A 25,076-nucleotide genomic window follows, 5' to 3' on the forward strand; every position below is an offset into this window, starting at 1 on the left:
ATGATCACACATAATGGTAACAACCTCCTGGGCTCAAGTAATCCTCCTGCCTCAGCCTCCCCAGTAGTTGGGACTTCAGGCACACACCACCACATCCAGCTTATTTTTTTACTTTTTGTAGATACAAGGTCTCACTGTTGCTCCAGCTGGTCTTACATGACTCTCCCATCTCAGCCTCCCAAACCGCTGGGATTACAGGCATGAGCCATCGCGCCCAGCCACATTCCCTGGTTTTGATGGTCATATTGTGGTTATGTGGGAGGGTGGTCTTGTACTTAAGAACACACACTGAAGTATCATGGAATAATGGGGTATCAGGTCAATGTAACCACAACCTCAAATAGCCCAGAAGCCTAGAAGCATTAATGATTAATTTGAAGTGTTTATGAGAGTTCTGTGTACTATTTCTGCAACTTTTACATAAATTAGAAATTTTATCAAACTAACTTATCACTCTTCTGCTTGAAATCTAACAGAACATATGCCCAGACATGTATGTAAATTTTCATAGCCACTTTCTTAATAGCCTCAAATTGGAGAACCCAAATGCCCATTCATTGGTGGAACTGCTGATATAGGCAACAACAGATACATTTTCAAAGCATTCCAGACAGGGCGAAACTGTTGGGACAGAAAGCAGATCAGTAGTTGACTAGGGCCAAGGGTAGGGGGGATAGACTGCAAACAGGTAGAAGGGAAATTGTGGGGGTGATGGAATGCTCTGTACTATTACATGACTATACACAATTGCTCAAACTCACCAAATGGAACACTAACATGGGTGAACTTGACTGTACGTAAATTCTAACCCCCTTTAAAAAAATTCTCTAAAATAGTTCCCCATTTCACTCAGAGTATAAGCAAATCCTTAAGAAGACCTACACGACCCCTCTTACTATTCACCCCCCTCATTCTCACCCCAGGTGAGCCACCCTGGCCTTTCTGCTCCAATACAGCCACTCAAAGCATGGCCAGGCCTGGGCACGGGATCAGTCTGTGAATTATTTTCAGTTCTTAGACAAGTACGGTATCCAAGAGTAAGCAGTTAGAAAATTTATCAGCAATTGACATCACTGTAATATATAAGAGCATGGCCCATTTTCTAGTAATTCACTGTTAATATATTTTACAAAAGTACAGGAGCTTGACAACTGGGTTTAAAAAAGTTATTCAGAAGAGTCAGACTAAATGTGACAAAGTTATAGGAAACATTTTTTTCCTCTTTATGTATGCATAAGAGTGATGTGATACTGTCTACATAAGTCTAAAAGTAGTCTTTCCATAAGTAGACAATAAAAATTCCAAGTGATAAAGGTTTTGTTCAAGGAATACTAAAACAGGAACACTAGAAAAATAAGTAGTTTTCTTTTTTGTTGTTGTTACCATTAATATGTAGCATACTTGTAAAAACAAATTGTCCACTTCTGGAGATACCCATGGTTTACTCAGCAGAGGACTGAATCAATAGCCATAAACATAAATCAAAAGCTAAAGAAAATGGGCTTTGGAAATATTTGAACATTGGTGTTGAAGAATTACAAAGAAGTAGCAAGCTTAGCACTGGCAACTCTTTATTAATCAGTCTATTTGTCTTAAGGGGGAACAAAGACTATAGATCAAAAAATTTTTACCCTGGAGGTCTTTCAATAAAGAGGTTGCGTATTAACCTTAGAACAGTCCTGCCTCATGAAGGAAAGAGCATCAAATGCAAAGTGTGAAGACAGCATTCCCTTGCTGTTTTCTCAGTAAACAGTAAGCACAGCCTTTATTTAATACTGAATGAAGAAAACTTGTGGAATCCCTACTACCAGCAAAATAATATATTCATTTCTTAAAAGGATACAAAGATCAAATTTAGATCCTGCCTGGGTCTCATTTTCTTCTAATACCCAGAACAATCATTGTTACCATTAATACAACAGTCATCTACTAGCTTCTGTGATCTAATTTTACTTAACTTTTATTGAATGGTTCAATGATGTTGTATCATTAGCTCCTCCAAAATGACACTAGAAAAGCATCCTATTACACAATTTTATAAACCTTAAGTGTGTTCTAGACTAGAAGTCATTTGATGATAGGGCGATGGGTCAATAAACCAAGCATTATATACATAGAATACAAATAAAAGTTTATTGTACAAAATTAAGGCCTTCGTATTTCACAGTTCACCAAGGCTAAAGAAACACTGGATAATTTAAGTCCTTCACAAAAATTTCACTTTTAATCCCCCTAATCTCTAACTATTAAAATGACCCAGCCAAATGTTATCAAAACAAACACTATAAATAACATCAAGTCTTTTAAAGACGACTATCCCAAATCTTATTTCTTGGCATAGGTGATCTTCATAGCATGGGACGGTGTGATCTTAAATCCCTGTAAAGCATCCCTGGCAGCTCCAGCCTGCCCATCATTTTCAAATTCAACAAAAGCAATGTCATGCCTCCCTGGTACCAGACGTACTTCCTTGAAGCCAGGGAACCTATAAAGAAGAAAAACAATTCATGTATACAGCAAGTACATAAATGTTTGCTTTGTGTTAAAATTTGTTAAGCAACTTCCTAATACTAGTCCAAGAAAACCATACCCTAACCAAGAATACTGAGTAGACGGAAAAGCCTAAAATGTCTTAATACCATGGAAGAACTGAAAGAATAAACTAATTCTATTTTATATTATATCAAAGCTTTGTTATTACATCAATCAGAGTTAAGAATTCAAACATTAGAGGAAATTTAGCTTTTTATTTGCTAAATCGGCAAATTGGCTCCAATTCATGATTCATCCCAAACCAAATCAATGAAGCTGTAAGGAATTACTGCTGTGTGATAAATGGATTCAACCCACAGAAGTGCTACTTGTCCTGTGAGGAAGCTCTCAGAAACAGACTTATTTATGAAAAAACTTACTGATTAAACAGCATGGATAACATCATCTCATTAGTCTCTTCTGGTAAGTTATTAAGGAATAAAATATAGTTTGGAGGGTAATCAGGGACCTATTAAAAAGTAAAAAGGCAAAGTTAGCTTGTAAGTTTAAACAGCATCGTAAGCTAGGCATGTGAAATCTTACTATATCAAACAATAAAGCTGAAAACCAATGACACTGGAGAAATAAATCAAAACCTTACAGGAACTAAGCAAGGCAGACATTCAAGTAAAGACATTAAAAGTCTGAAAAATTACAAATCTCTTAAGTGTTTAACAGTATATGAAACAATTATATTTTAAGCTTCTGGAGGTGAGTCATGATTGGAGAATTTTGTCACCTGGATAACATAATCAAAGATCTTAACAAAACTAGAGATGGCCAGCAATGTCACCCCTCCATAGCTGGTTACCATCCTCAGTATCAGTCAGATACTCAATTCCTCTGTACTGTTACTACTTTCCAGCATACTAAAAAAAAAAAAAAAAAAATGGAACTAGAAAGATTACCACCGAGAACCACTGCTTAGGGACTTTTAATTTACTTATTTTTGGCAAATAAATGAGATATACACAGCATCTAGTTACATACAAACAAGCAGTAACAAACACTTAGTTTATTAGATATTACTCATTTGATATCCCACCCAGAGGTTATGGGGAACTAAAGAAAGGGTCTTGTATATAAGAAAAGAGCTCTGTCTTCAGGCTACTGTCATAAAAGAGAAAAGAGCAAGTATAAAAAACAATTAGTGAACAACTCAAGGCTTAGAGGATTAAGTGCTGGCATTTGTGAACTGGACTATAAATGCTGAGGAGATAAAAAATCCAAGTAACTTATAACAAGAGGAGAAAAACCTCAGTGGTACAGAGAATTCTACGGATTTAAGGATCTTGCCAGACCCCGGCATCTGGAAAAAAAAAAAGGTATGAAACTATCAGCACATTACTGAGGCTTTCTCTTTGAGGTACGTCATGGGGAGATTTAAAAGGGAGGCTTAAAAAAAAAAAGGCTGAAATTTATTTGTGTTCAGGAAGTGACAGCAAAGGTAACTATAAAACTATGTGCCCAAAGAGTGTGTGAGTCTCCAGAAAACACCGTAGTGTTTCAACCAACTGGAATGGAAGAGAGCCCCTGACCCTGCCAGTTACCCTCACCTATGCAACTGTGTAAAGCTTTAGGTACTGTAGAGAAAACCAAAATGTTTGCTCCCAGCCCTCAGAATTTAAAGTCTGTCCTTTTGATTCTGTCACTGATTCATTATGGAAAATAAAGTCGGGTGTCGTTTTCTCTCTCAAAAAAAGAATTAAAATGTTCTTCAAGAGTGAGTTTTTACATTATAGTGGCAGACAATTTAATGCACTGTGTCTTGTAGATGTAATGATTTTGTTTTTGGAGACATGCAAATTGTTTTATACCACTGCTGTAATTTTTACAATCTTATTTTAAGGTAAGCACGACATGGCAAAAAAATTACCTGAGGATTTGGTGTTGAATTTCCTTGGGTATTAGCTGAATTTGGAGTTCCCTAAGTAAAAGAAATAGGAAGAGTTTAAATATCCAATCCCTCCAAAAAGACAGCAGGTATTTATATTTATAATTACTGCATTAAAAATAACATTAATTCCAACAGATATCCTTCTTACTCCATTTAATTTTACTTTAAGAATTTATATCTTAACACTGACTCAAACACTCATGTTCTTAATTTGTCAGTTTTGTTAAGGCTAGCCCTAAACTTTAAATAGCATATTATGAAATTTAACCTCTTAGCTTTAAAATTATGGAGAAATATATAAAACCAAGGTCTAGTCTTACTTTTAAAACCAACTGGACATAAGTCATTTAGTAAAACTGACTTTTAATCACTTTCAATCCAGAAGTAATTACTTTGTGGTTAATTTCACTTTTTTTTTTTTTGAGATGGAGTCTTGCTCTTGTCGCCCAGGCTGGAGTGCAATGGCATAATCTCGCCTCGGGTTCAAGCGATTCTCCTGCTTGAAGCCTCCTGAGTAGCTGGGATTACAAGCATCCACCACCACGGCCGGCTAATTTTTTGTATTTTTAGTAGAGACGGGGTTTCACCATGTTGGCCAGGCTGGTCTTGAACTCCTGACCTCAGGTGATCCACCCACCTCAGCCTCCCAAAGTGCTGGGATTAGCTCATGCTGGCATGAGCCACCATGGCGCCCAGCAGTTAATTTCACTTTTATCTGGTATTTCAAATTATATTTTGTATTACTGAATTGTTCAAAGAAAGACACTTTTTTTTTTTTTTGAGACAGAGTCTCGCTCTGTCGCCCAGGCTGGAGTTCAGTGGCACGATCTCGGCTCACTGCAAGCTCCGCCTCCCAGGTTCACACTATTCTCCTGCCTCAGCCTCCAGAATAGCTGGGACTACAGGCACCCGCCACCAAGCCCGGCTAATTTTTTTTGTATTTTTAGTAGAGACGGGGTTTCACCATGTTAGCCAGGATGGTCTCGATCTCCTGACTTCGTGATCTGTCTGCCTCGGCCTCCCAAAGTGCTGGAATTACAGGCAAGAGCCAACCGCGCCAGGCCAGAAAGACACTTTGAGTGAAGTACTCATGATTAAAGATAATAACTACAGTATTATTTATAGACAGCAAAACTTGAGAAATAAACTAAAAGGTATTAACATATTTTAGAGAATGATGGAATTAAATGCCATGCAAATTTAAAACTGCTTAATATAAATCTGCATGTTAAGGTTTATATTTTGTTTTTTAATACTGAATTTTGTAAGTCAACCATTCTAGCTTCTTAAAACCACCTTTTAAACACACATTTATGCACATATACAGACAAGCCTAAGATCATTCCTCACCTGTAAGACAAGTATCTATCAAGTTTTTAACACCAACACAAACAGGAACTTTTCTGGTCTTTCTTACCTGGCCAGGCTTTTTGTTTGTGGTTGTTGCAGTCTGTTCCACAGTTTTGGCTTTTTTCTTTTCTTTTTTCTTTTCTTTGTCAGCAAAAGTTCCACGCATTTTTGATATTATATCCGAATCTGTTTTTGCATACTGTATTCGCTATTTTAATTATTTGAAAACAGGTTACTTCTCATGCGGAAGGATGTTTACACTAGTCATTAATATTTCAAATTTCATTACGCAAATACACTACAAGCTAATTTTAAACATATCCCTAAGGAAATCTGTCAGAATATACTGAGTGCCAAATAGAAGTAAACTGTGGGCTATAATTCATAATTTAGACAAAGTTAGATTCAAGTGTGTTTATTAGATTAAAAAAACATACATTTTCATGTGAGAAACACAGGACTTTGAAATATCTGTACCACGGCTTCTCTCCATTTAATCAAAGAATAGAGAAAACTGCATTGAAGTGTTAAAGGGACAAATGAGTGGGCTCCACCAGCGGGCTTTGGAATCCAGAACTGTTCAAACCTCCTCAGTGACTGAGGATCTGGCTCAAGATCAGCTATTCTAATCCAGAGGTTTTCAACAAACAACATATAAAACAAACAAAAGCAAAACTGCTCAGCTTGACATAGAACTGTGGCTCCAGAGCCCATTGGAGGCCAAATGCCCTTTTCTCTCCAAACCTACCCTCACCCCACAGTCACAGAGGGAGCACCCAGGGATGCAATTTGAGGGAGCTAGTGAAAAATAAAGAAAATCACCATTCTAGACTAATCCTGCTTTACAGATAGAATAGGCCCACAGAACACTAGGGCTGGTTTGGCAGAGCCCCCCCAGAACAACTTTTCTGGCAGAAAACTAGATGGAAAATTTCTTTTAAGCCATTTTTAATGAGTTTATTTGAATTTTTTTTTTCATTTTTTAGAATTCTAAACATCATAAATGTGGGGATTTAAATAAAACTTTTTGGCATCGTAACTTTTTGGATGTACAGCTGAGTTGTAACACTTGTATAGATTAATGTATCTACCACCACAATCAGGACACAGGGCAGTTCTATCACCTAAAAATCCCCTCATGCTTCCCCTTTGTTACCCCACCCCTCCTCTTCCAAACACTCATCTGTTCTCTGTCCCTGCTGCCCCTTCCAGAATGTCACATAGATAGGATCATACATGACATAACCCGGAGGCTGCCTTCCTTTACTTGGCATAATGCCTTTGAGATTTATCTACGCCGTTGCTTTTAACGGCGAGTAGTATTTCATCATATTGATGTACCAATTTGTTTTACATCATTCAATGAAGGATACTTGGTTTGTTTACAGTTTTTGGCGATTATGAATAAAGCTGCCATAAGCATGTGTGTTTAAAAAAACAGACACACACAGAACAAAAACAACAACAAAAAACTGCATTGGAGAGTTGCCTTTCCCTTACCAGTGACTCTCAATAGAAGCATTGACATGTGTCAATCAGCTGTGGAATGTGTCATATGGAATATTACTTCCAACAGTTAAAAGTACAGAAGACTGGGAATGACTTTCCTTTGAATCTATCACCTTTACATGAAATGACTTCAACAGTGGAATCAACTTACTAAATTTTAAAATGTTTTAAAAGGAAACAAAAGAATGGAATCACAGATAGTGTGACTGGACCACTTGCATATTCCTTCCATGCCGGCACCAAGAGGCACCTGTTACAACGGGGAAAGGTTCAAAAACTTGTCCAAGATAGTATTTGATCAATTATAGTTTGCATTCCAAATGCCTGGAAAGCAGGTAAAAGCTCTGATGTAGTGGGTCTGGGCAAACCTGGGATTCTGCACTTGTAACAAGCACAAAGAAGATGGTAATGTTATTGGCATGGGGACCACACTTTGAGTAGCCCTGGCCTAAAGCATTATCACATAACTACATTCAGCGCCAATGAACTGTCTGAATATTTCTGCCATGAGTTAAACCATTATCTAGGTACGACTATTTGCAATCTCCAACCTCCATTTCAAGCAAACTCTTCCTTCTTGGAGCTTAAAGAATTATTGCCTCTCTGATCAAAATGCAATAATCCTACAAATTACTGCTTTGTAGTAATCTGTACAAATTACTTTGTATAAAACAGGTATGCAAAATTTTATTGCCTTGTATAACAAGAATTTGATCTTGATCTGAAGAGAACAAGAAACATTTTAAAGTAGTGTGGATTACAAAGCAGAGAATTTGTCAAAACCAGGATCAGTTCTTCCTCTTCCTTTACTTCAGCTAGAGATGACTACACTGGGGAAACAAGACAGGAGGGAGTAGGCCTAAACCCACACCTCAGAATCCCAGGCTCTTTCTGGCTGGTCTGGGCTGCTGTACCACAGTGGCTGTAAGTGTGCTTATCCCTGCATGCAACTCTGCTGGTCTTGCCATCATCATCCAACCAAAAGGAGACAGGCTGAAGGGTTAGACTCACTTCTGACTTGGTCCTAAGGGTTCCCTCACAACTCCCTTGGCTCTGCAACCTCGTGCCTGACCTGAATAGATCTTGGGTGACCTGATTTGTCTGTCCTTATGACCTAGTCACCTGTGAAAATATCTGATCTCAGCAATAGCTCTTAGCTGGCTCATTTAAACCAGTGGTTCTCAACCAGAGGTGATTTTGTCTGCCAGGGCACAGCTGGCACTAGCTGGAGACATTACTCGTTGTTATGCTACTGGCATCCTGTGGGTAGAGGCCACAGATGCTGTTAAACACGGTGTAATGATGAACAAGACAGCTCCCTGCAACAAAGACTTATTCATTTCAAAATGTCCAAAGTGACAGAGTTGAGAAACGCTAGTCTAGACTAAATATGTATTAGAGATAAAAGTCTAACCACAACTTAGAGAAGGGCAAGATTTACACTTATGCCAAAGTTTTCATGACGAAGCCCTTAGGAAGACAGTTCTACTTTACTAAGGTACTTTTGGCATTAACTAAATGCCCTTGAATCAGAGAGAGTAATTCTGTTCTGAGTTCCAAGTTACAGCAAATTTTGTTCATTTCTGATCGGTATGTTGGAGTTAAAATAGAAGAGCAACTAAAATCACAGTAAGACATAAACAAGACAGCCCAAAGAACTCTATTTCCCCTCTTCTAAGATGGAGATTTGGCAGTATCTGTTACCTTTCTGTAGGAAAAGAATAGACCTCCCAAAATGCTTCGATGTAATAATCAATCTACTACACTTTCCCACTAATTCTAAAAAATACTTAGTTGGCAAGGTGAGGCTGGTGCCCAAAACAGCAAACAATTTCCTTTCCTGTATCTGAATAACAGACACATGCAAACTTGTCATCTCAACTCAGCAAAATAGCTCTAAACCCTCTATGGGAAGAAACTGTACTTTCAAGTTAATGTAATTTTAGATGTAAGCTAAAACCCAGTCCCTATGCTGCTGCCAACTGAGATCTCAATTATGGTGTTTCTTTATACTATTACGAGAGACCGCCTGGTTTCAGGAAACACCAATTTACTAAAAATTACATTACATAGGTACCATCCCACAGTTTCCTGGGATAGGCTTTTCCACAAAAATGGTGTCCAGTCAGCTGGGAAGTGATGGGAAAAGGAGAGCTGGATAGAGGATGAGAAGAACTTGCTCTAATAACAGAGAAAAAGGTGCTCAGTCCTGAATTAAACATCATGGTATAAAACAGGGGTCCTCAAACTACTGTCTGTAGCCAACACTGCCTGTTCTCATCTGTGACTACTCTTCCTGCTATAAAAGCAGAGTTGAGTAGTAGTTGCAACACAGATTATTTGGCTTGCATAGTGTAACATATTTACTATCTGGTCCTTTACGGAAAGTTTGCTGACCTGTAATGCAGAAAAAAAAATCACAATACTAGCTGTTAGATTAGTTGTCAACTCCTGAGGCTGCCACTGGTTATATTACTATAACCTAGATGAACAATTAAACTTTCTATGCCTGTTTCTTCATCTGCAAAATGAATGGGTTAGATCAGCGGTCTGTACCATAGTCTGTGAGCCAAACCCTGCCCATAGCCTGCATTAGCATGGCCTACATGTTATTTTTTTAGATAATGTTGAAGGGTTGTTAAAAAACATAAGCACATAAAAGAACAGGTAACAGAAACCATATATGGCTTACAAAGCCTAAGGTATTATGTACTTCTTTACAGTTTTTGCTGTTGCCTGCATTAGACCAAAGAACAACCAATTTGTTTACCGGAGGTGGTAAAACTGACCATGGGCACAGAGCCAATTAATAGTACAACCAGAATGAAGACCCAGCTCCTCTAAACCCTGGCCCTTGGCTCTTTGTCCAACACTCCTTCACATCACATTCTAATCGCAGAAAAAAAGCAGTTTGGAATCCACACCTAAGGTATGGTGTATTCACTCACACATAGAAACCCCTTGCTTCACACTCTGTGGTCACCCTTATCTGATCCTCTACCATCTCTGACTTACATCAAGGGCCTCCTAATTGAGTTTCCCACTTCCTTTCTGTTCCTCCCACAATGCGACCTTCATCCAGCAGCTAGATGTGAATCTCATTATGTCATTCCTGAGTTTAAAACTCTCCATTCATAACCATTTCATTTCCATTGTTATTCCTAAAACCTATGAGTTTAAAGCTAACATTTTTCCTTAGATCACTGTTTGATCTAGACTGTGTAGCTTCTGACACAGTATTTCACTACAGCATTTTCTAAAACTTCAGACTGAATTTCCTCTTTGACTCATGACTTTTGTTTTGCAATGTTTTACAAGTTTACAAACAGGTTTCTTTTCAAGTCTTCCAGGATATTATTAATTTCTAACTTTTTGAGATAAGACTATTGCCTAGACTGCCATTATTTTTTTTTAAATATTCTACATCTCAATGTATTTTGTTTCTGCCCATCTGAACTGTCATAAATTAAACTCTACTGCTATTGTTTTTCTATAAAAATACATAAACCCAAACACACATAATTAAAAGCAGAAAGCAATAGCCACAGTTTCAAGCATATTTACAAATCTACTGTACCATCAATATCATTAATTTCTTGATTAAAGTGAAATAACGGAATTGGCTTACCATTGGTTTACCATAAAATGGAAATCCTTGTAGCTGTCTCAAAGCATTCGTGGATGAGCCCAGTTCCTTAAATATGACAAAGGCCTGCCCCCTCATCTTCATGGTCTTTAAAGCCACAATGTCCACCACATGACCGAACTGAGAAAACAGGGCATATAGGGATCTCTTCAATTCTGTCCAAATTAGAAAAGAAACAAGTTATTGGTAATAAAATAACGACAAAAGTCTTCATAAAATGATACTGCATTGAGTTGCCCCCCCACCATTCACTTATTTATACAGTTATATATTTTAATATTTATAAAAATATATACTATTCCCATTGGCTATATATAATTTTAAAAGTTATATGAAACCATTATATCTATGAGTAGAAACAGACTGTACACACTGTCAGTTCCTACCTATTTTTGTTTTTTAAAAGCCTTCAAATCCCTATAGGAAATGGGATAAACCATTATTTCAGGCACTAAGATGACGAGGTGAGAGGTTTTGAGGCAGTACAATTTTTAAGACAGTAGTAAATAAACACATTTTAGTAGTGAACAAGTATTTTAAAAAGCACCTACCTTCCTTTTTAATTTTGTCATTCATATTGTTGATATAAATTGTATGATTTGGTCTGATATCCATGTTTGTGTTAAATTCTTCAGGAGACAGTAAAAAATCTGTTATAAAAAGGAAGGAGTAAATTACACTGGACTGTGGCATAAGGACACAACACAAGAATTATTAACTTTTCACTTCTCTTTCAATCCCAATTGTCAGAAAATACCAGTTTGGCTGCAGCCTTTAGTGTATCTCCAGCACCTACTAGCCCTCATTTTCATACAGAAAGAACAGTTTCTCATGCTCAAAACTTGGAGCACCAATACCTAGCCAGATTTTAGTAACACCATTTAATTCAACACATTTATTTTTACACGTTTCACTTATGACAAGTGACATTTTCTTTCCACCTCCTCAATGAAATAATTTTAAAATGTAGATTTGAAGAAAAATGACCAAAGTAGCAAATGTACATCCAGTAAAAATCATAAGGTTAGACATTAATGAAGTTTGCTAACTACTTAATGGGTGCACTTACAAAGTCCTTCCATACCTATTAATTTGTATACAATTGGAGTCCACCAAGCTGTCTGGACTCCAAGGTTATCTGTAACCGACTTGAAAGAAAGGAACTCAATGACAGCAGTGTGGCACGACGGTTAAACTCAGATTCCAGTACCAGCCAGACGTGAATTCAAATCCTATTTATGCTTCTTACTAGCTGTTTGCCTGAGGGAAGTTCCTTAATCTCTCAGGTCCTCATCAGTAAAACAAGAATGGTAACAGAACCTACCCAATAGAACTCAGAAGACTAAATGAGTTCTAGCACAGTTCTGCATCAGCGGTAAGCACTTAGAGTAGCTATTATTAACAGCTATTACCAGTTAAGGAACTTGCTTAAGGTCACACAGCTAATAAGCATCAGGCCTGGAAATTCAGCCCTTGCTTTCTCCTCTACACTTCTCTACCTCATATACCACACTACTGCATTTTTTACATGGTTTTTACTTGCAAATTGTGAACTTGGTTGATTTCCTTGTGTGCCCCACATATTCCTTTATCTCACAATATTTATAGAGCATCCACTGTATGTGAACAGCATTGGATGATTGACAAGGGAAGAGCCTACAAGCAGGGGCTGCACTTGTGCAGGTAACAGGTAAAACGTAACGCTTCTCAAAGCCTTGCGACCCCCTAAATCGAAATCTGGAGAAGGGGCAGGGGTCGCAAAGGAGACGACGAAAGGGAAGTGACTGAGGCAGAGATCAAAGTGAAGGTAGGGGGACAAAGGGGAGGCTCTTGCAGGGTTTCATGCGAGGTTTGATCGTGGGCTGGATTGTAACAGGGGCACCCTGAATTACGCGCCACCACCGAAAGGGAGCCGCTGGAAGACACCTGAAAGCGCAGTGAACTGTCCACGTCTCGCACAAGCAGACTGACATTAACTATCCTTTACTTCTTACGCGCAAGCTTCCCGCCTCTCCAGACACAAGCACCTTCGCCCAGGGCCCCCTAACGAAGTCCAAGGGAGCTGCCACGCGATGCCCGGCCCCAGAGTCAGTCTCCTCACCCACAAGCCTGCCCCTCCGAGATCCAGACCCAGGCCAAACGCGTACCCACCCCAGCTTCGCGCTCCGTCCGCTCCCAGCTGCAACAGGGGAGAAACCGGCTGAAGAGCCAGGAAAACCGAAACAGCGAGGTAGAAGGCGCACGAACCCACCTAAGGCCTACGCCGTCTACTGTAAGAACCAAAAGCAGGAAACGGAGCCAAACACCGGAAGCAACGTAGCCACGCTCCTCAATCGAGCGCCGACAAGTCTAGAAGCCGAGCACAGAGCCGATCGATGCTTCCGGGTCTCTGGCGGCCAGGGCTGGGAATCCCTCTGGGCGTGCGTATTCCCTGCGGGCAGGAGAAGAGTCCGGAAATGGAAATGGGGAAAGAGAAGGGGGTTGTGAGGACCATGCTGCGAGGGAATAGGGATGGGGAGTGAATCATTTCCCCTACCACGACCTTGCGAAGCTTTACCTGGCGCAACATTGCCTTCCACCTTTATAAATCCTGTGTAATTTTACAGGCGCTGCCCCTCATGCTATGGGGCAGTTAGTCCTGGTTTCGCCCTTCTTTGGGCTCCGGCTACCCCGGTTTAAAATCACCTTTAGGATAGCCAGTTCCTCCTGCCTCCGAGTCTCCTCTGATTCATGGGGCTCTGCAGGAACTGTCCTCCAACACTCTGCTGATGAACTTGAATCTCAGAGGCTACCCAGTTTGAGGGCCCAGGGTGGACAGAACTGGTGTCTGCCCAATTCTCATCTCTCACTAGATAAGGCAACCATGCTGAGTAGAACCCAGTCATCTATAAGATCATCTGCCTCAAGTCACTCGAAAAAATAATTCCCTACCACCCTTCCCACTCTTTTCTTCCCACAAAATGTCTAGATTTTTCTAGGGTATTCTAGGGAGTTAGTATTTATGCCAAGCTGAATGGGAATTCCCAAAAGTGCATGCATTCATTCATCCATCCATTCATCAAATGTCTGTAAAGCATCACCTGGAATATGAAATGGTTGTTAAGAGTCAATTGGAACCTAATCTTGTACCCTCTGCTTAACTAATCTCTCTGACCTTCACTTTTTTCATCTGTAAAATAGGGATCCTAATAGTACCTCCTTCTAGTTGTTGTAAGCATTAAATGAGCTAAAATAAATGTAAAGTGATTGGCACATTGTCAGACACCATAAATGCTCAAAAATGTTATTTCTGAATTCTGGCTATAACTTGGTTATATTGGTGAGGCAGGTAGCTGTCAAATAAGTTGGTTTTATCAGCTGGGAATTTTTATGTTTTAAAAAACACCCAAAGTTGCAACAACTTGAAAATAATATAAGCTTTTAAGGGTGGGGGTTTTGTCTGCTCTGTTCACTCAAGTACCCTTAGTAATGAGAAAAGTGACTGATAATTAATATGCATTCGATAAATATATGAATGACATGGAAAACTAGGCAACAGTAAAACAAATATGCTTTGAACATGTACATGAGTGTAGAAAATGTTAAGGGATCACAGAAAAGCATCCTTTTATTATATAGATCTAAAATTAGAAGAAATGGCTGAGTGTAGTAGCTCACACCTCTAATCTCAGCATTTGGGGAGGCTGAGACAGGAGGACTGGTTGAGGCCAGGAGTTCGAAATCATCCTGGGCAACATAGTGAGATCTCATCTCTAAAATAAATAAACAAATGAGAAGAAATGTCCTATCTCAGTCAAAGAATTATAAGTATATCTTTAACAAATTAAAAGAGAATATAAACTTGATATAAACAATTTCTAAATAACAAAAGACAAGCTGTTTTGCATATTAGTATGAGCATCGCAGCAATTAGTTCTGTTTGATGATAATGAGGATGGCTACACTACTGAGAATAAACTATACTCTGTATTGTATAAGGGGATCTAGGCAAGGGTTGGTAACTGTTAAAAGAGAATAAGATGTGATTATGCAAAGACACTCCAACCTGGGAAGAAAATACCACAAGAAACACAGAGGCCTGAAGACAGACTGCATATCGTGTTCTATTAACAATTAAATTACAGCTATTGTACATTGCACTGTGAGAAGGAAATCATCCATTGCCAACTCAGCCACAATGGTCTGCATGCACTTTTCCGGTTCTTCTAAAAAGAGCCAGTGCATTTTCCTGTCCTTGAGCAGTCACTCTGGGCATTCCAATAACCCGTTAATGATTCTCAGTGGTTTCCTGAATGATTTGAGAAGCCAGTTATTGAAAACAGTACAGGAAGGGAATGATAGGGATCAAGTAGCTTTTCTGGTTTTGTGAGAAACCTTGCATAGCCTGGTTATATAACTATATTAAGAATATTATAGCAGCTAAACTATGGTCACATGTACTGTAAAACATCATCACTTTATAACCAGATCCACTTCTTGAGGGTCAGATCAGGAATCAGATGTCCCAAACTCACATTTTTAAAAACTAGAAGAGTTTTGTTAGTTCTGCTCAGTCAGTTCTTTCATATTTGGGTTAGGCATCATGATGTAGTTTCCTGTGAAACAGGTTTTTTTTAATCGAGAGAAACAAGGAGGCAGCGTTATAACCACCCTATCCAAGTGTCATGTATCTGCACATGATAAAACTTGCTTATTTTGGGAGTAGCAGAAAAATTACTATAAACAGTAGGGAATAAAACTGTGCCAAGATGTCTAAATTATAAGGATGATAACTGAGGTGTGTCTTAGTGACTCTGAATACGCATACATTTCCCTACCTTATCTGCACCTGTTTTATGTTTCTCATTAAATGTTGTTGGTATCTTGCTGCAGTAGTTTTGAGAAGGAGCCATGTACAAAGGAAAATGCATCATAAAACTGGTGGATAAATTTTGTCTTACTTATGTTAGATAGAGCCACAAAATGTATGGCAATTCGTTTGTATCTTCTTTCTCTCCCCAGGTGGTGATTACATTAAGAAACTTATCTAGAGTGAAATTATTTTCACAACAAGCATTAAACAAATCTAGGCATTATTGTTGAGCACCAAATCAGGTTTATGTTTTCCAGGGAGGTCAGGATAATGTTGGCTGAAACTTCCTAAAAAGCACCACTCTCCCTCCCCCGATTCAGGGAGGAAATAATTTTGTGCAATTAATTTTCTTTCATTTTACTTAATTCTTACATTTTATTCTTTGTGGATACATTCTTGTTTTTAGGAATGAAAGAAACCCGAATATGACTATTGCCTCTGATGTGTACCACTGTATTAATGCTGAGAATAGTGTGTCTTCAGTGAAACCCCGTCTCTACTAAAAATACAAAAAATTAGCCGGGCGAGGTGGCGGGCGCCTGTGGTCCCAGCTACGCGGGAGGCTGAGGCAGGAGAACGGCGTGAACCCCGGGGGGCGGAGCTTGCAGTGAGCCGAGATCGCGCCATTGCACTCCAGCCGGGGTGAAAGAGCGAGACTCAAAAAAAAAAAAAAAAGAATAGTGTGTCTTTCACATGCACCAAAATACCCTCTCCCCAGAATGGGTGATATCTCAGATAGGCTATGAGAATGTGCGCATCCCATAAAGTTTGGAAACGGTAGTTTTTCTTTGCGGACCTGATCATTAATCCAAAGAAGTGTGGGGAAAACCTGAAGTTTTTTGGTGAACTTTTTGTGAGACATGTAGGTGTGCTCAGTATTGTATCACCTGCCCTCCCCTAAAGCCAGCTAAAGTAGCATCATACAACTGTCATTCTCTTCGAGACTAGAAAATTAAGATTTCATTCCCATGAGATGCCCCCATGAAATAAATATTATGCACACACAACTTTTAAATATAGTGGGTTTTGCTTCTCCTATGATTAATCACTAAATTTTTTTGTCTTAAGCCTTAGGACAGTTTGAAAATACAAAATTTAAAGAGAACAGCTTTAAAAAAAAAAAAAAGACTGTCAGGCCCTGATTGTGTAATTTCAAAAGTGATATATCGTTGATTTCATGGGCATTCCCCAGATATCTTAATCCAGTGCTGAGAAGCTGCGTTTGTAGCAAACTCCCAGTGATGCTGATGCTGCTGGTCCCATACTGCATTTTGGGTAGCAAGAAATAATTAACTGATATTTAGGGAACATTTGTTAATGCAGCATAGCCTAGTGCCTCCTGACTTTATATATTGATCAAAATCACCTCTGAGAAATAATTCTTGGCTGGGCGTGGTGGCTCATACCTGCCCTGTAATCACAGCACTTTGGGATGCCGAGGCAGGCAGATCGTTTGAAGTCAGGAGTTCGAGACCAGCCTGGCCAACATGGTGAAACCCCATCTCTACTGAACATACAAAAATTAGCCAGGCATGTTGCATGCTCCTGTAATCCCAGCTACTTGGGAGACTGAGGGAGGAGAATCGCTTCAACCCAGGAAGCAGAGGTTGTAGTGAGCTGAGATCGTGCCACTGCACTCCAGCCTGGGCAACAGAGCAAGACTCTGTCTCAAAAAAAAAAAGAATTTTGAACTATTTCACAACTACAAACTGTTTTTAGTACATAGAGGTTATATATCTGAGGTGACTCATACCTTTTAAAGGGAAAGTCAAAGTAATCGATGTTTTTCTGCCTGACATTCCAAAAAAAAAAAAAAAACCAAAGTAATCAATGTATAGCTATATGATCCATCTTCTGAGTGACCTTTATTGAGTGATTTAACCCCACATTTATTAAGCACCTGTATAAGACGGCTATATGTGAGAAAATATGTTAGGGCCAAGCTTAGAGAAGAAATGGTGGTTCATAGCATTTTCACAAACCTTTAGAGAAGGATTCTGAAGACATAAAGAGATATCATGCTCACTGTCTAATTTTAGGGTGGTCAGAATCATCTTGCAACACAAGATCAGATATGTATAAAACGTATCAGGCAAGATTTAACCTCAGGAGACAGGTTGGATTCTTATCACAAAGAAGTTGAAAGAAAAAATTATGAAGCCTCGAGTTTGAATTGCAGATTATGCATGGACAAGACAACCCTGAAAATTATTTCTGTCTAGGGAATCCGAAACAATTATGTAAATGAGGCTGATACTTCCTATTCTATTTTAAGGTGAATGTGGGTCAATTCAAGTATTGTAAATTTCTGTATCATTCACTGGCAGAAACATCATCACAAGGGTTAATGAGTTTATTAAAACTGGTGCTGAAAAAATAAGAAATTGTGTTTGTCTCTTACTGATATTGGATGGTCTCTCTGTAATCATAGTCTTTGTTCAGCTTTAATATGAAGCTACTTCCTGACATTTAATGTTACCAAATTACCTCAGCTTTCCAAAGATATTAATATAGCTTATAATACATTTTGTCATCTCAGTAGAAGATTATGAGTAAGACTGGTCAGTTTAGAAGCCTGAAAGAAATTAGTTCTAAGTTATTTCCTCGTGACTGAAATTGCAAATGTCAAATTCCATTACAAGAGGCTCATTCCTTCCTTCGGTTAACATAGGATATCCCAGAAGTCTTTGTACAGTGTCAAGCTTTAAATACTTTAAGTAGCCTAAAACCATACTAAGACTTTGGGACTGTCTTACCTTTATTTGGCACCTACAACATAGCAAATCTTATGTCTTACCTTTACTGGGCACCTTTACTGTCTTACCTTTATTGGGCACCTACAACATAGCAAATCCTATGTTAGCTATTGGAGATACAGTAGTGAGGAAGACAGACATGGTCCCTGCTGTCACAGAGCTTCCTGTCTCACAGATGTCAGACCAACATGTCAACGTTTGGGAGTTGTGAATAACTACTATGGAGGTGCTCCCATTACCGTTGCTGCATGACAAACTACCTCAAGAAGTTATTATTTAAAATAACAACTGTTAGAGTATACCTCATGAACCCAGTAGATCAGGAATTCAGTCAGACTGTGGCAGGTGAATGGCCTGGTCTAAAGGATCCAAATAGTTTCACTCTCATGTTTGATGGTAGCAGTGGCTCAAAGGCTAAGCTCAGATGGGACTGTCAACTGGAGCTGCTACACAGGTTGTTTTCAGTCTGGTGGTCTCAGAGTTGTTGGATTTCTTACATAGGTGCCAGGTTCCCCCAGACCAAGCATTCCAAGAAAATTAGGTGGGAGCTTCATGATGCTTTTGACCTTGCCTGGAAAGTCACACAACAAAACTTCCAGCAATTTCTGTTGGCTGCAAGTGAGCTATGAGGCCAGTCAGCTTATATTCAAGGGGAAGGGAATTGGACTCCATTACTTGATGTGAGAATGGAAAATTTACATTGTAGACCACTTCTGGGAAGGAAGAGACTATTCTGGTGGAGGGACAGGCTTTCTAGACTTAAAGATAAGAAGGAGCTGGTAGTTAGAAAAGTAATAAGTGGGAGGAAGGCAATAGAGAGTTCCTCAGGCAGAGAATACTTCTTGCAAAGGTCTGAGATGGAAAGGAATTTGCCAAATTTGGGGAACTGAAAAAAAAAAAGCAGCAGGCAGTTACAGCTGGAACACAGGAGATGAGAGAGAAAGTTGACTGAGATGAGGTTTCCAGGATCAGCTAGCATCTTATAAGCCATGTTAAGGCATTTGAGGGTTATGCTAAAAGCAATAGAAATCAGACTTCTAAGCAGGAGAAGATATGATATAAAGCTATGTGTGGATCTTTCTGAATGGAATGGAGGGGTCAAGTCTAGGCTAGTGAGGAAATGGTGGCAGTGTCCAAGGTAGAGATGAAGGTGGCCTGAATTAAAGTGGCAGCAGAGAAGTAGATAGATCCCAGTTCTATTTAGAGACATCATTCAAAGCCTTGCTGATGGATTGAACATGGAGGGGGTGAGGGTTGGAAGGTGTAGTTATTTCCTGAGGCTGCTACCACAAACTGGGTGACTTAAAATAACAGAAATTTATTGTCATAGCTCTGGAGGTCAGAAGTCTGAAATCAAGGTGTCAGCAGGATCATGCTCTCTCTGAAAGCTCTAGGGAGAATCTGTTCGGTGCCTTTCTCTTGGCTTCGGATGATTGCTGTCAATCTTTGGCAACTCTTGGCTTGTAGATATATCACTCTGGTCTCTGTTTCTGTCATTACATGTGTATCTCTTTCTGTGTCTCTTCCCTTCTTATAAGGACACCAGTCACATTGGATTAAAGCCTCATCATACTCCAGAATTAACTCAATTTACATCAAATTGCATCTGCAAAGACCCTATTTCCTAATAATGTCACAGTCACAGGTACCTATTTTCGGAGGGGTGCAGGGGCACAATTCAACCCAAAACAAAGGAAAAGGGAGGAGTAATCAAGAGGCACTTTCCAGGTTTCCAAAGCAAATACCTGGGGATATAGTAATGGATAGTGTTGGGGCAGTGGCAGGCTAGAGGCAGCTGGTAGGGAATCAGGTGTTTTATTTTGGATAGCTTAAGTTTCAGTTGACTGTAAGATATCCAGGTGGAGATGGGAAGCAGAGAGATGGATAGACAAGCCTGGATGTTTTGGAAACTGTACCCTGCTGAGTGACAAGCAAGTGCACGATAACTGGCTACTATGACAGAGAAAGAAGAGGAACCCAAGGGACCTCCATTCAACCTCTCAAGAAAATGGAGAAAAAATCAGGGTCAATGATGTGCTGATAAATGCTTGACAACCAGCTCTCCAGGGATAGGAGAAGAGAAGAATGCCCTGATTTTTAGTCTGCCAAGTTCTATGGTGTAAATACCCCAGCTGGCTGAAAAAATTGCTGAAAACTTGAAAATTGGGTCTCAAGCTAGAACAAGCTGTCCCAGCACAGCACTGAACTCAAGGCCATGTTTCATGCTACTAGTTGTGTGAGTTGAACAATTAACTTACCTGCTCTGGGCCTTGATGCCTTTATTTATAAAATGAATGGCTGCTCTGAATGGTCTCTTCAAGGTTCCTTCCTGCTCTCACATCACATAAATCCCAATAGCTAAGCTTTGGTTCTACCCCGATAGCAATGAAAGGGGCCCTTTGAACAGAGTATGTGAAACAGTTGAATGGGTAGTGACACTTCTGTTCATGGACTGTCAAGTCTTGGCTTATAAATTTATATACACACACATACAGGAAGAATTTGAGCTTGAATCCTTAAAGAAAACCACACGGGCATGTTGAGGATGGATAGAGACAAATAAGAATTTGTTGGTCACATTCAGGGGACAAATGAATAAACTTTGCCAGAATGTTAGAGTCAGAAAGAAATGTGAAATGAACTTGAATAAATAGTGGTGAGCAGCTTCTATTTTTGATGTTATGAAACGGGGAGTCATGGCAGCCATACAAAACAGTGAGTTCCCTGTCCTTTGCAGGGACATGGATGAAGCTGGAAGCCATCATTCTCAGCAAACTAACCCAGAAACAGAAAACCAAACACCGCATGTTCTCACTCATAAGTGGGAGATGAACAATGAGAACACAGGACACAGGGAGGGGAACATCACACACTGGGGCCTATCAGGGGTGGAAGGCAAGGGGAGGGAGAGCATTAGGACAAATACCTAATGCATGTGGGGCTTAAAACCTAGATGACGGGTTGATAGGTGCAGCAAACCACCATGGAATTCGTATACCTGTGTAACAAATCTGCACGTTCTGCACATGTATCCCAGAACTTAAAGTAAAATAATTTTTTTAAAAAGGTGGAGTCATTGAAGGTTTGCTTTTCTTTTTATATTTTTTTAAAAAGAGATTTTTAGTTTTTTGCTTGCAAATTTTATTCTTACAAGGAAGATAATCTGTAGACGACCAATGAACCAAGGCAAATACAGGATTTATAAGAGAAAGGAGAAAAGGGAGAGAAAAATCGGATGGTCTGGGAACAGTGAATTTGGTTTACTTGTTTGGATAAACTGACTTGTGGGCAGCCACCTGACAGATCAGCTTGACTGTCTGACCTTGAGCAAGGGTGCTAAATACACTCATTTTGTTTCTTTGTAGATGTGGTAAAAGCCCTTGAGAGTAAGTATGGCACACTTGTGGCAAGCCTGGAAAGCCTGGATGAAATGAAAGGCTTCATTAGTGTCTTCACCTTCCCTAGGCTGAAAAGTATCCTTTCCCTCTTCAGAAGATCTCAAATGCATTATATGTAAGTAATTTAACAATGGTATAAAAAGTTTGGAAAATCAGGCAGAAAATCACACTTTTAGTTAAATATTTCTATTGGGGATATTTCCTTGAAGCCTATTTCATAGGTTTATTTTACATAATTATAACTCTAGTGAATACATAATTTCACATCTTGCCTTTTCACTTTCTATTACATCTAGAAATCTGGAGATTTCTCTGCACAAAAAGTTTTTTGTTTCATACCATTTTCTCTCTTAGCTCCTCAGGGGTGCTCACGAAGAGATTAATGACATAAAAAAGCAATACTTAGTATTTAGAGAAGCAAAAACCCACAAGAAGCAAGAAAGATGTCTTTAAGTAGTTTCAGGGTTGCTTGTGGAGGAGGAATCCGGCTTGCTCTGAATGGGCCCACACCCCTGAGCTAAGACCAAGAGGTGGATGCCTGAGGGAGACAGAATTTCAGCTTTTACAGAAGATAAAAAATTACCTGGGCTTCCCAAGGGTAGTGAACCCCTGTTACTGGAGGTGCTCAGGTGAACTGGGAAGGACCACCTACCAGAGACACCTCTGCAGGTATCTAAGCATAGATGTAGGGCAGGAAGAAATGGCATCTCAGAGACCTGGCATTCAACTTGTTAGGCTGATCTAGTTTTACATTGCTGTGAACAAATCATCTTAAAAATCAGTGACTTGAAACTACAATTATCATTTTATATTATCTTTCATTGTTCTGGGAGTTTTGGTTTTTTCTTCTTCTTTTTCTTTTTTCTTTTTCTTTTTTTTTTTTTTTTTTTTGAGACAGGGCATCCCTCTGTCACCCAGGCTAGAGTGCAGTAGCATAATCAGGGCTCACTGTAGCCTTGACCTCCTGGGATCAAATGAATCTCCAACCTTAGCTTTCTGAGTAGTTGGGACCACAGGAACATGCCATCACACCTGGCTGATTTTCTTTCACACTTGGCTGATTTTCTTAATTTTTTGTAGAGACGGGGTCTCATCATGTTGCCCAGGATGCTCTCAAACACCTGGGCTCAAGCATTCTCCCCACCAGCTTCCTACAGTGCTGGGATTACAGGCATGATCCACCACACCTGACCATAGGTCTGAGGGTTGACTGGGCTCAGCTAGGTGGTTGGTGCTCAGGGTCTCTCATGTCAGACAGTGGCTGGGGTTAGGATCATTTTGACTTCCTCACTCCTATGTTTAGTATCTGGGCCATCAATATTTAAACAGATTGGAGCAGTTGAGTTTCATGGGCATCTTTACTTCTGTGTGGTCTTTCTAGCATGTTGACTTTATGGTAGCAGGCTTCTTACCGAGTTAGAAACACACATGTTCCTAGACACAGAGCTAGGCAGAAGTCGTACTGCCTTTTAAGACCCAGTCTTGAAAGTCATGTAGTATCTCCTCTGCTGTCTTCTATTAATTGAGATAGTCACAGAGACCTTCCTAGGTTGAAAGGGAGGGGACGTAGATTCTAGCCTTGATGAGGGAAGTAGAACATTTCTGGAAGTTTGTGTGGGACCAGAGATATTCTTATAGCCACTTTTAGAAAATATCATCTGCTTCATGGGCTTTCTATAGGAATGGCTTTTTCACACTTCTTCATGGGTGGAGGTCACCATGACTTTCCTCAAGGTGCCTCGAGCCTTTTGTTCCACGGATGCCTCTGATATAGAGGCCATAACAGAGTCTGCAGTTTTTACGTGAAGAGAGATATTAATACGTCTTATTTTCCCCACAGTCTTGCGATCAACCCAGAACTGAAGGGAAGGGGAATAAACTGGACAAGCCTGATAGTGACAGTCACAAATAGTGGAGGAAGCCAAGCACAGAGGTAGACTGCACATCCCTCTCCACTGGGGATCCTGTGAAGAAGAAAACGCCATCAGAATCCATGGACTTCTTAATCTTTAGATTGAGAAAGTATGGATTCTACATTTCTATCCATCTACATCAGTGGGGAGCTGTGTTCAGCTACTAGCAACAGAGACTCGTCTGCAGTGGCTGAAACTCACAAAGGATTATTATGTAAAAGAAACCTGAAGATCAGCAGTTCAAGGCTGTTCTACAAAGTCTTCATGGACTGAGAGAACTTCTACTTTTCTGTTTTATTTTCTTGATCTATTTTTCTGCTTTCATTCAAAAGGTGACTTCACAGTCCTAAATGGCTGCTGAAGTTCCAGGCAGGAAGGGAGGAGAATGGCTTTGCCCACTGTCTTTTTTTTTTTTTTCTTTTTTCAGAAACAGAGTCTTGCTCTGTCACCCAGGCTGCAATCATAGCTCACTGCAGCCTTGAACTCCTGGGCTCAAGTGATCCTCCTCAGCCTCCCAAGTAGCTAGGACTACAGGCATATGCCACCATGTCCAGTTAATTTTTGTATTTCTTTTTCTTTTTTGCAGAGACGAGGTCTCCTTCTGTTGCCCAGGCTGGTCTCAAACTCCTGGCCTCAAGTGATCCTCTCGCCTCAGCCTCCCAAAATGTTGGGATTACAGGTGTGAGCCACTGTGCCTAGCCCCCACTGTCTTTTAGGTAGGCTTCAAAACTATACTTCCATCTGTATTATTTGGCTAGAACTCAGTTACATGGGCTCACCAAGTTTAAAAAACAAAAAGGCCAGGAAATGTAGTTTCTTGGCAGGAGATGTTGCCCAGGATTTTGCTATCTGAAGGCAAAGAGTAAAAATTAATATTTGGAAGCAAGAAGCCCTCTCTGTCAAATTTACTACTTAAGAGATTTTTTAAAATATTTACCCACCAAGTTACATGGATCATAAAGACCTTTCTAGTGATATATAATTTCAACATTTGTCCTTTTTAATTGCCTACAAGAAATGTGAAATTTACTTCAATATTTTGAAATCAGAGGTGGGAAGCAGATTTTGTAGAATCCATTTCCCCACCCTAAACAGTTGACAAACCATGTTTTCAACCTCCCCTAATTTCAAAGCACAATTCCCTCTCTTGACATAATCACTAAAGTTACAGCTAATGTAAGAGGTAAGAGGATGATTAGAAACTTCAAGGAGTTCTGAAACGT

General features: G+C 39.6%; 1 protein-coding gene across 2 annotated transcripts; it reads right to left on the minus strand.

Annotated features, from left to right (window-relative positions):
• Positions 1 to 2,105: 2,105 nt before the first annotated feature.
• SNRPB2 (small nuclear ribonucleoprotein polypeptide B2) lies at positions 2,106 to 13,268 on the minus strand. 2 transcript variants are annotated; one of them, XM_032142426.2, is made up of 7 exons: positions 13,186 to 13,268; positions 11,486 to 11,584; positions 10,917 to 11,089; positions 5,847 to 5,987; positions 4,409 to 4,459; positions 2,913 to 3,001; positions 2,106 to 2,485 (listed from the first exon to the last, which is right to left on the minus strand). In XM_032142426.2, exons 2-7 carry the CDS (start codon positions 11,547 to 11,549, stop codon positions 2,326 to 2,328), a joined length of 678 nt encoding a protein of 225 aa, XP_031998317.1. In that variant the 5' UTR covers positions 11,550 to 11,584; positions 13,186 to 13,268; the 3' UTR covers positions 2,106 to 2,325. The 2 variants fall into 2 exon arrangements, with proteins under 2 accessions (XP_031998317.1, XP_031998318.1); XM_032142427.2 differs by having other exon boundaries at positions 13,086 to 13,226.
• Between the last annotated feature and the right edge of the window lie 11,808 nt (positions 13,269 to 25,076).

The sequence above is a fragment of the Hylobates moloch genome, unplaced genomic scaffold (assembly GCF_009828535.3).
Source record: "Hylobates moloch isolate HMO894 unplaced genomic scaffold, HMol_V3 SCAFFOLD_21, whole genome shotgun sequence".
In the NCBI taxonomy this organism is placed as follows: Eukaryota; Metazoa; Chordata; class Mammalia; order Primates; family Hylobatidae; genus Hylobates; species Hylobates moloch.

Excerpts from the sequence above, each read along its gene's own strand:
- SNRPB2 (XM_032142426.2), bottom strand. The coding sequence starts at position 11,549 with ATGGATATCAGACCAAATCATACAATTTATATCAACAATATGAATGAC. Across the intron at positions 11,090-11,485 it reads TGACAAAATTAAAAAGGAAG|AATTGAAGAGATCCCTATAT; the intron begins GTAGGTGCTTTT and ends TAATTTGGACAG. Across the intron at positions 2,486-2,912 it reads TTATCCATGCTGTTTAATCA|GTTCCCTGGCTTCAAGGAAG; the intron begins GTAAGTTTTTTC and ends TCTTCTTTATAG.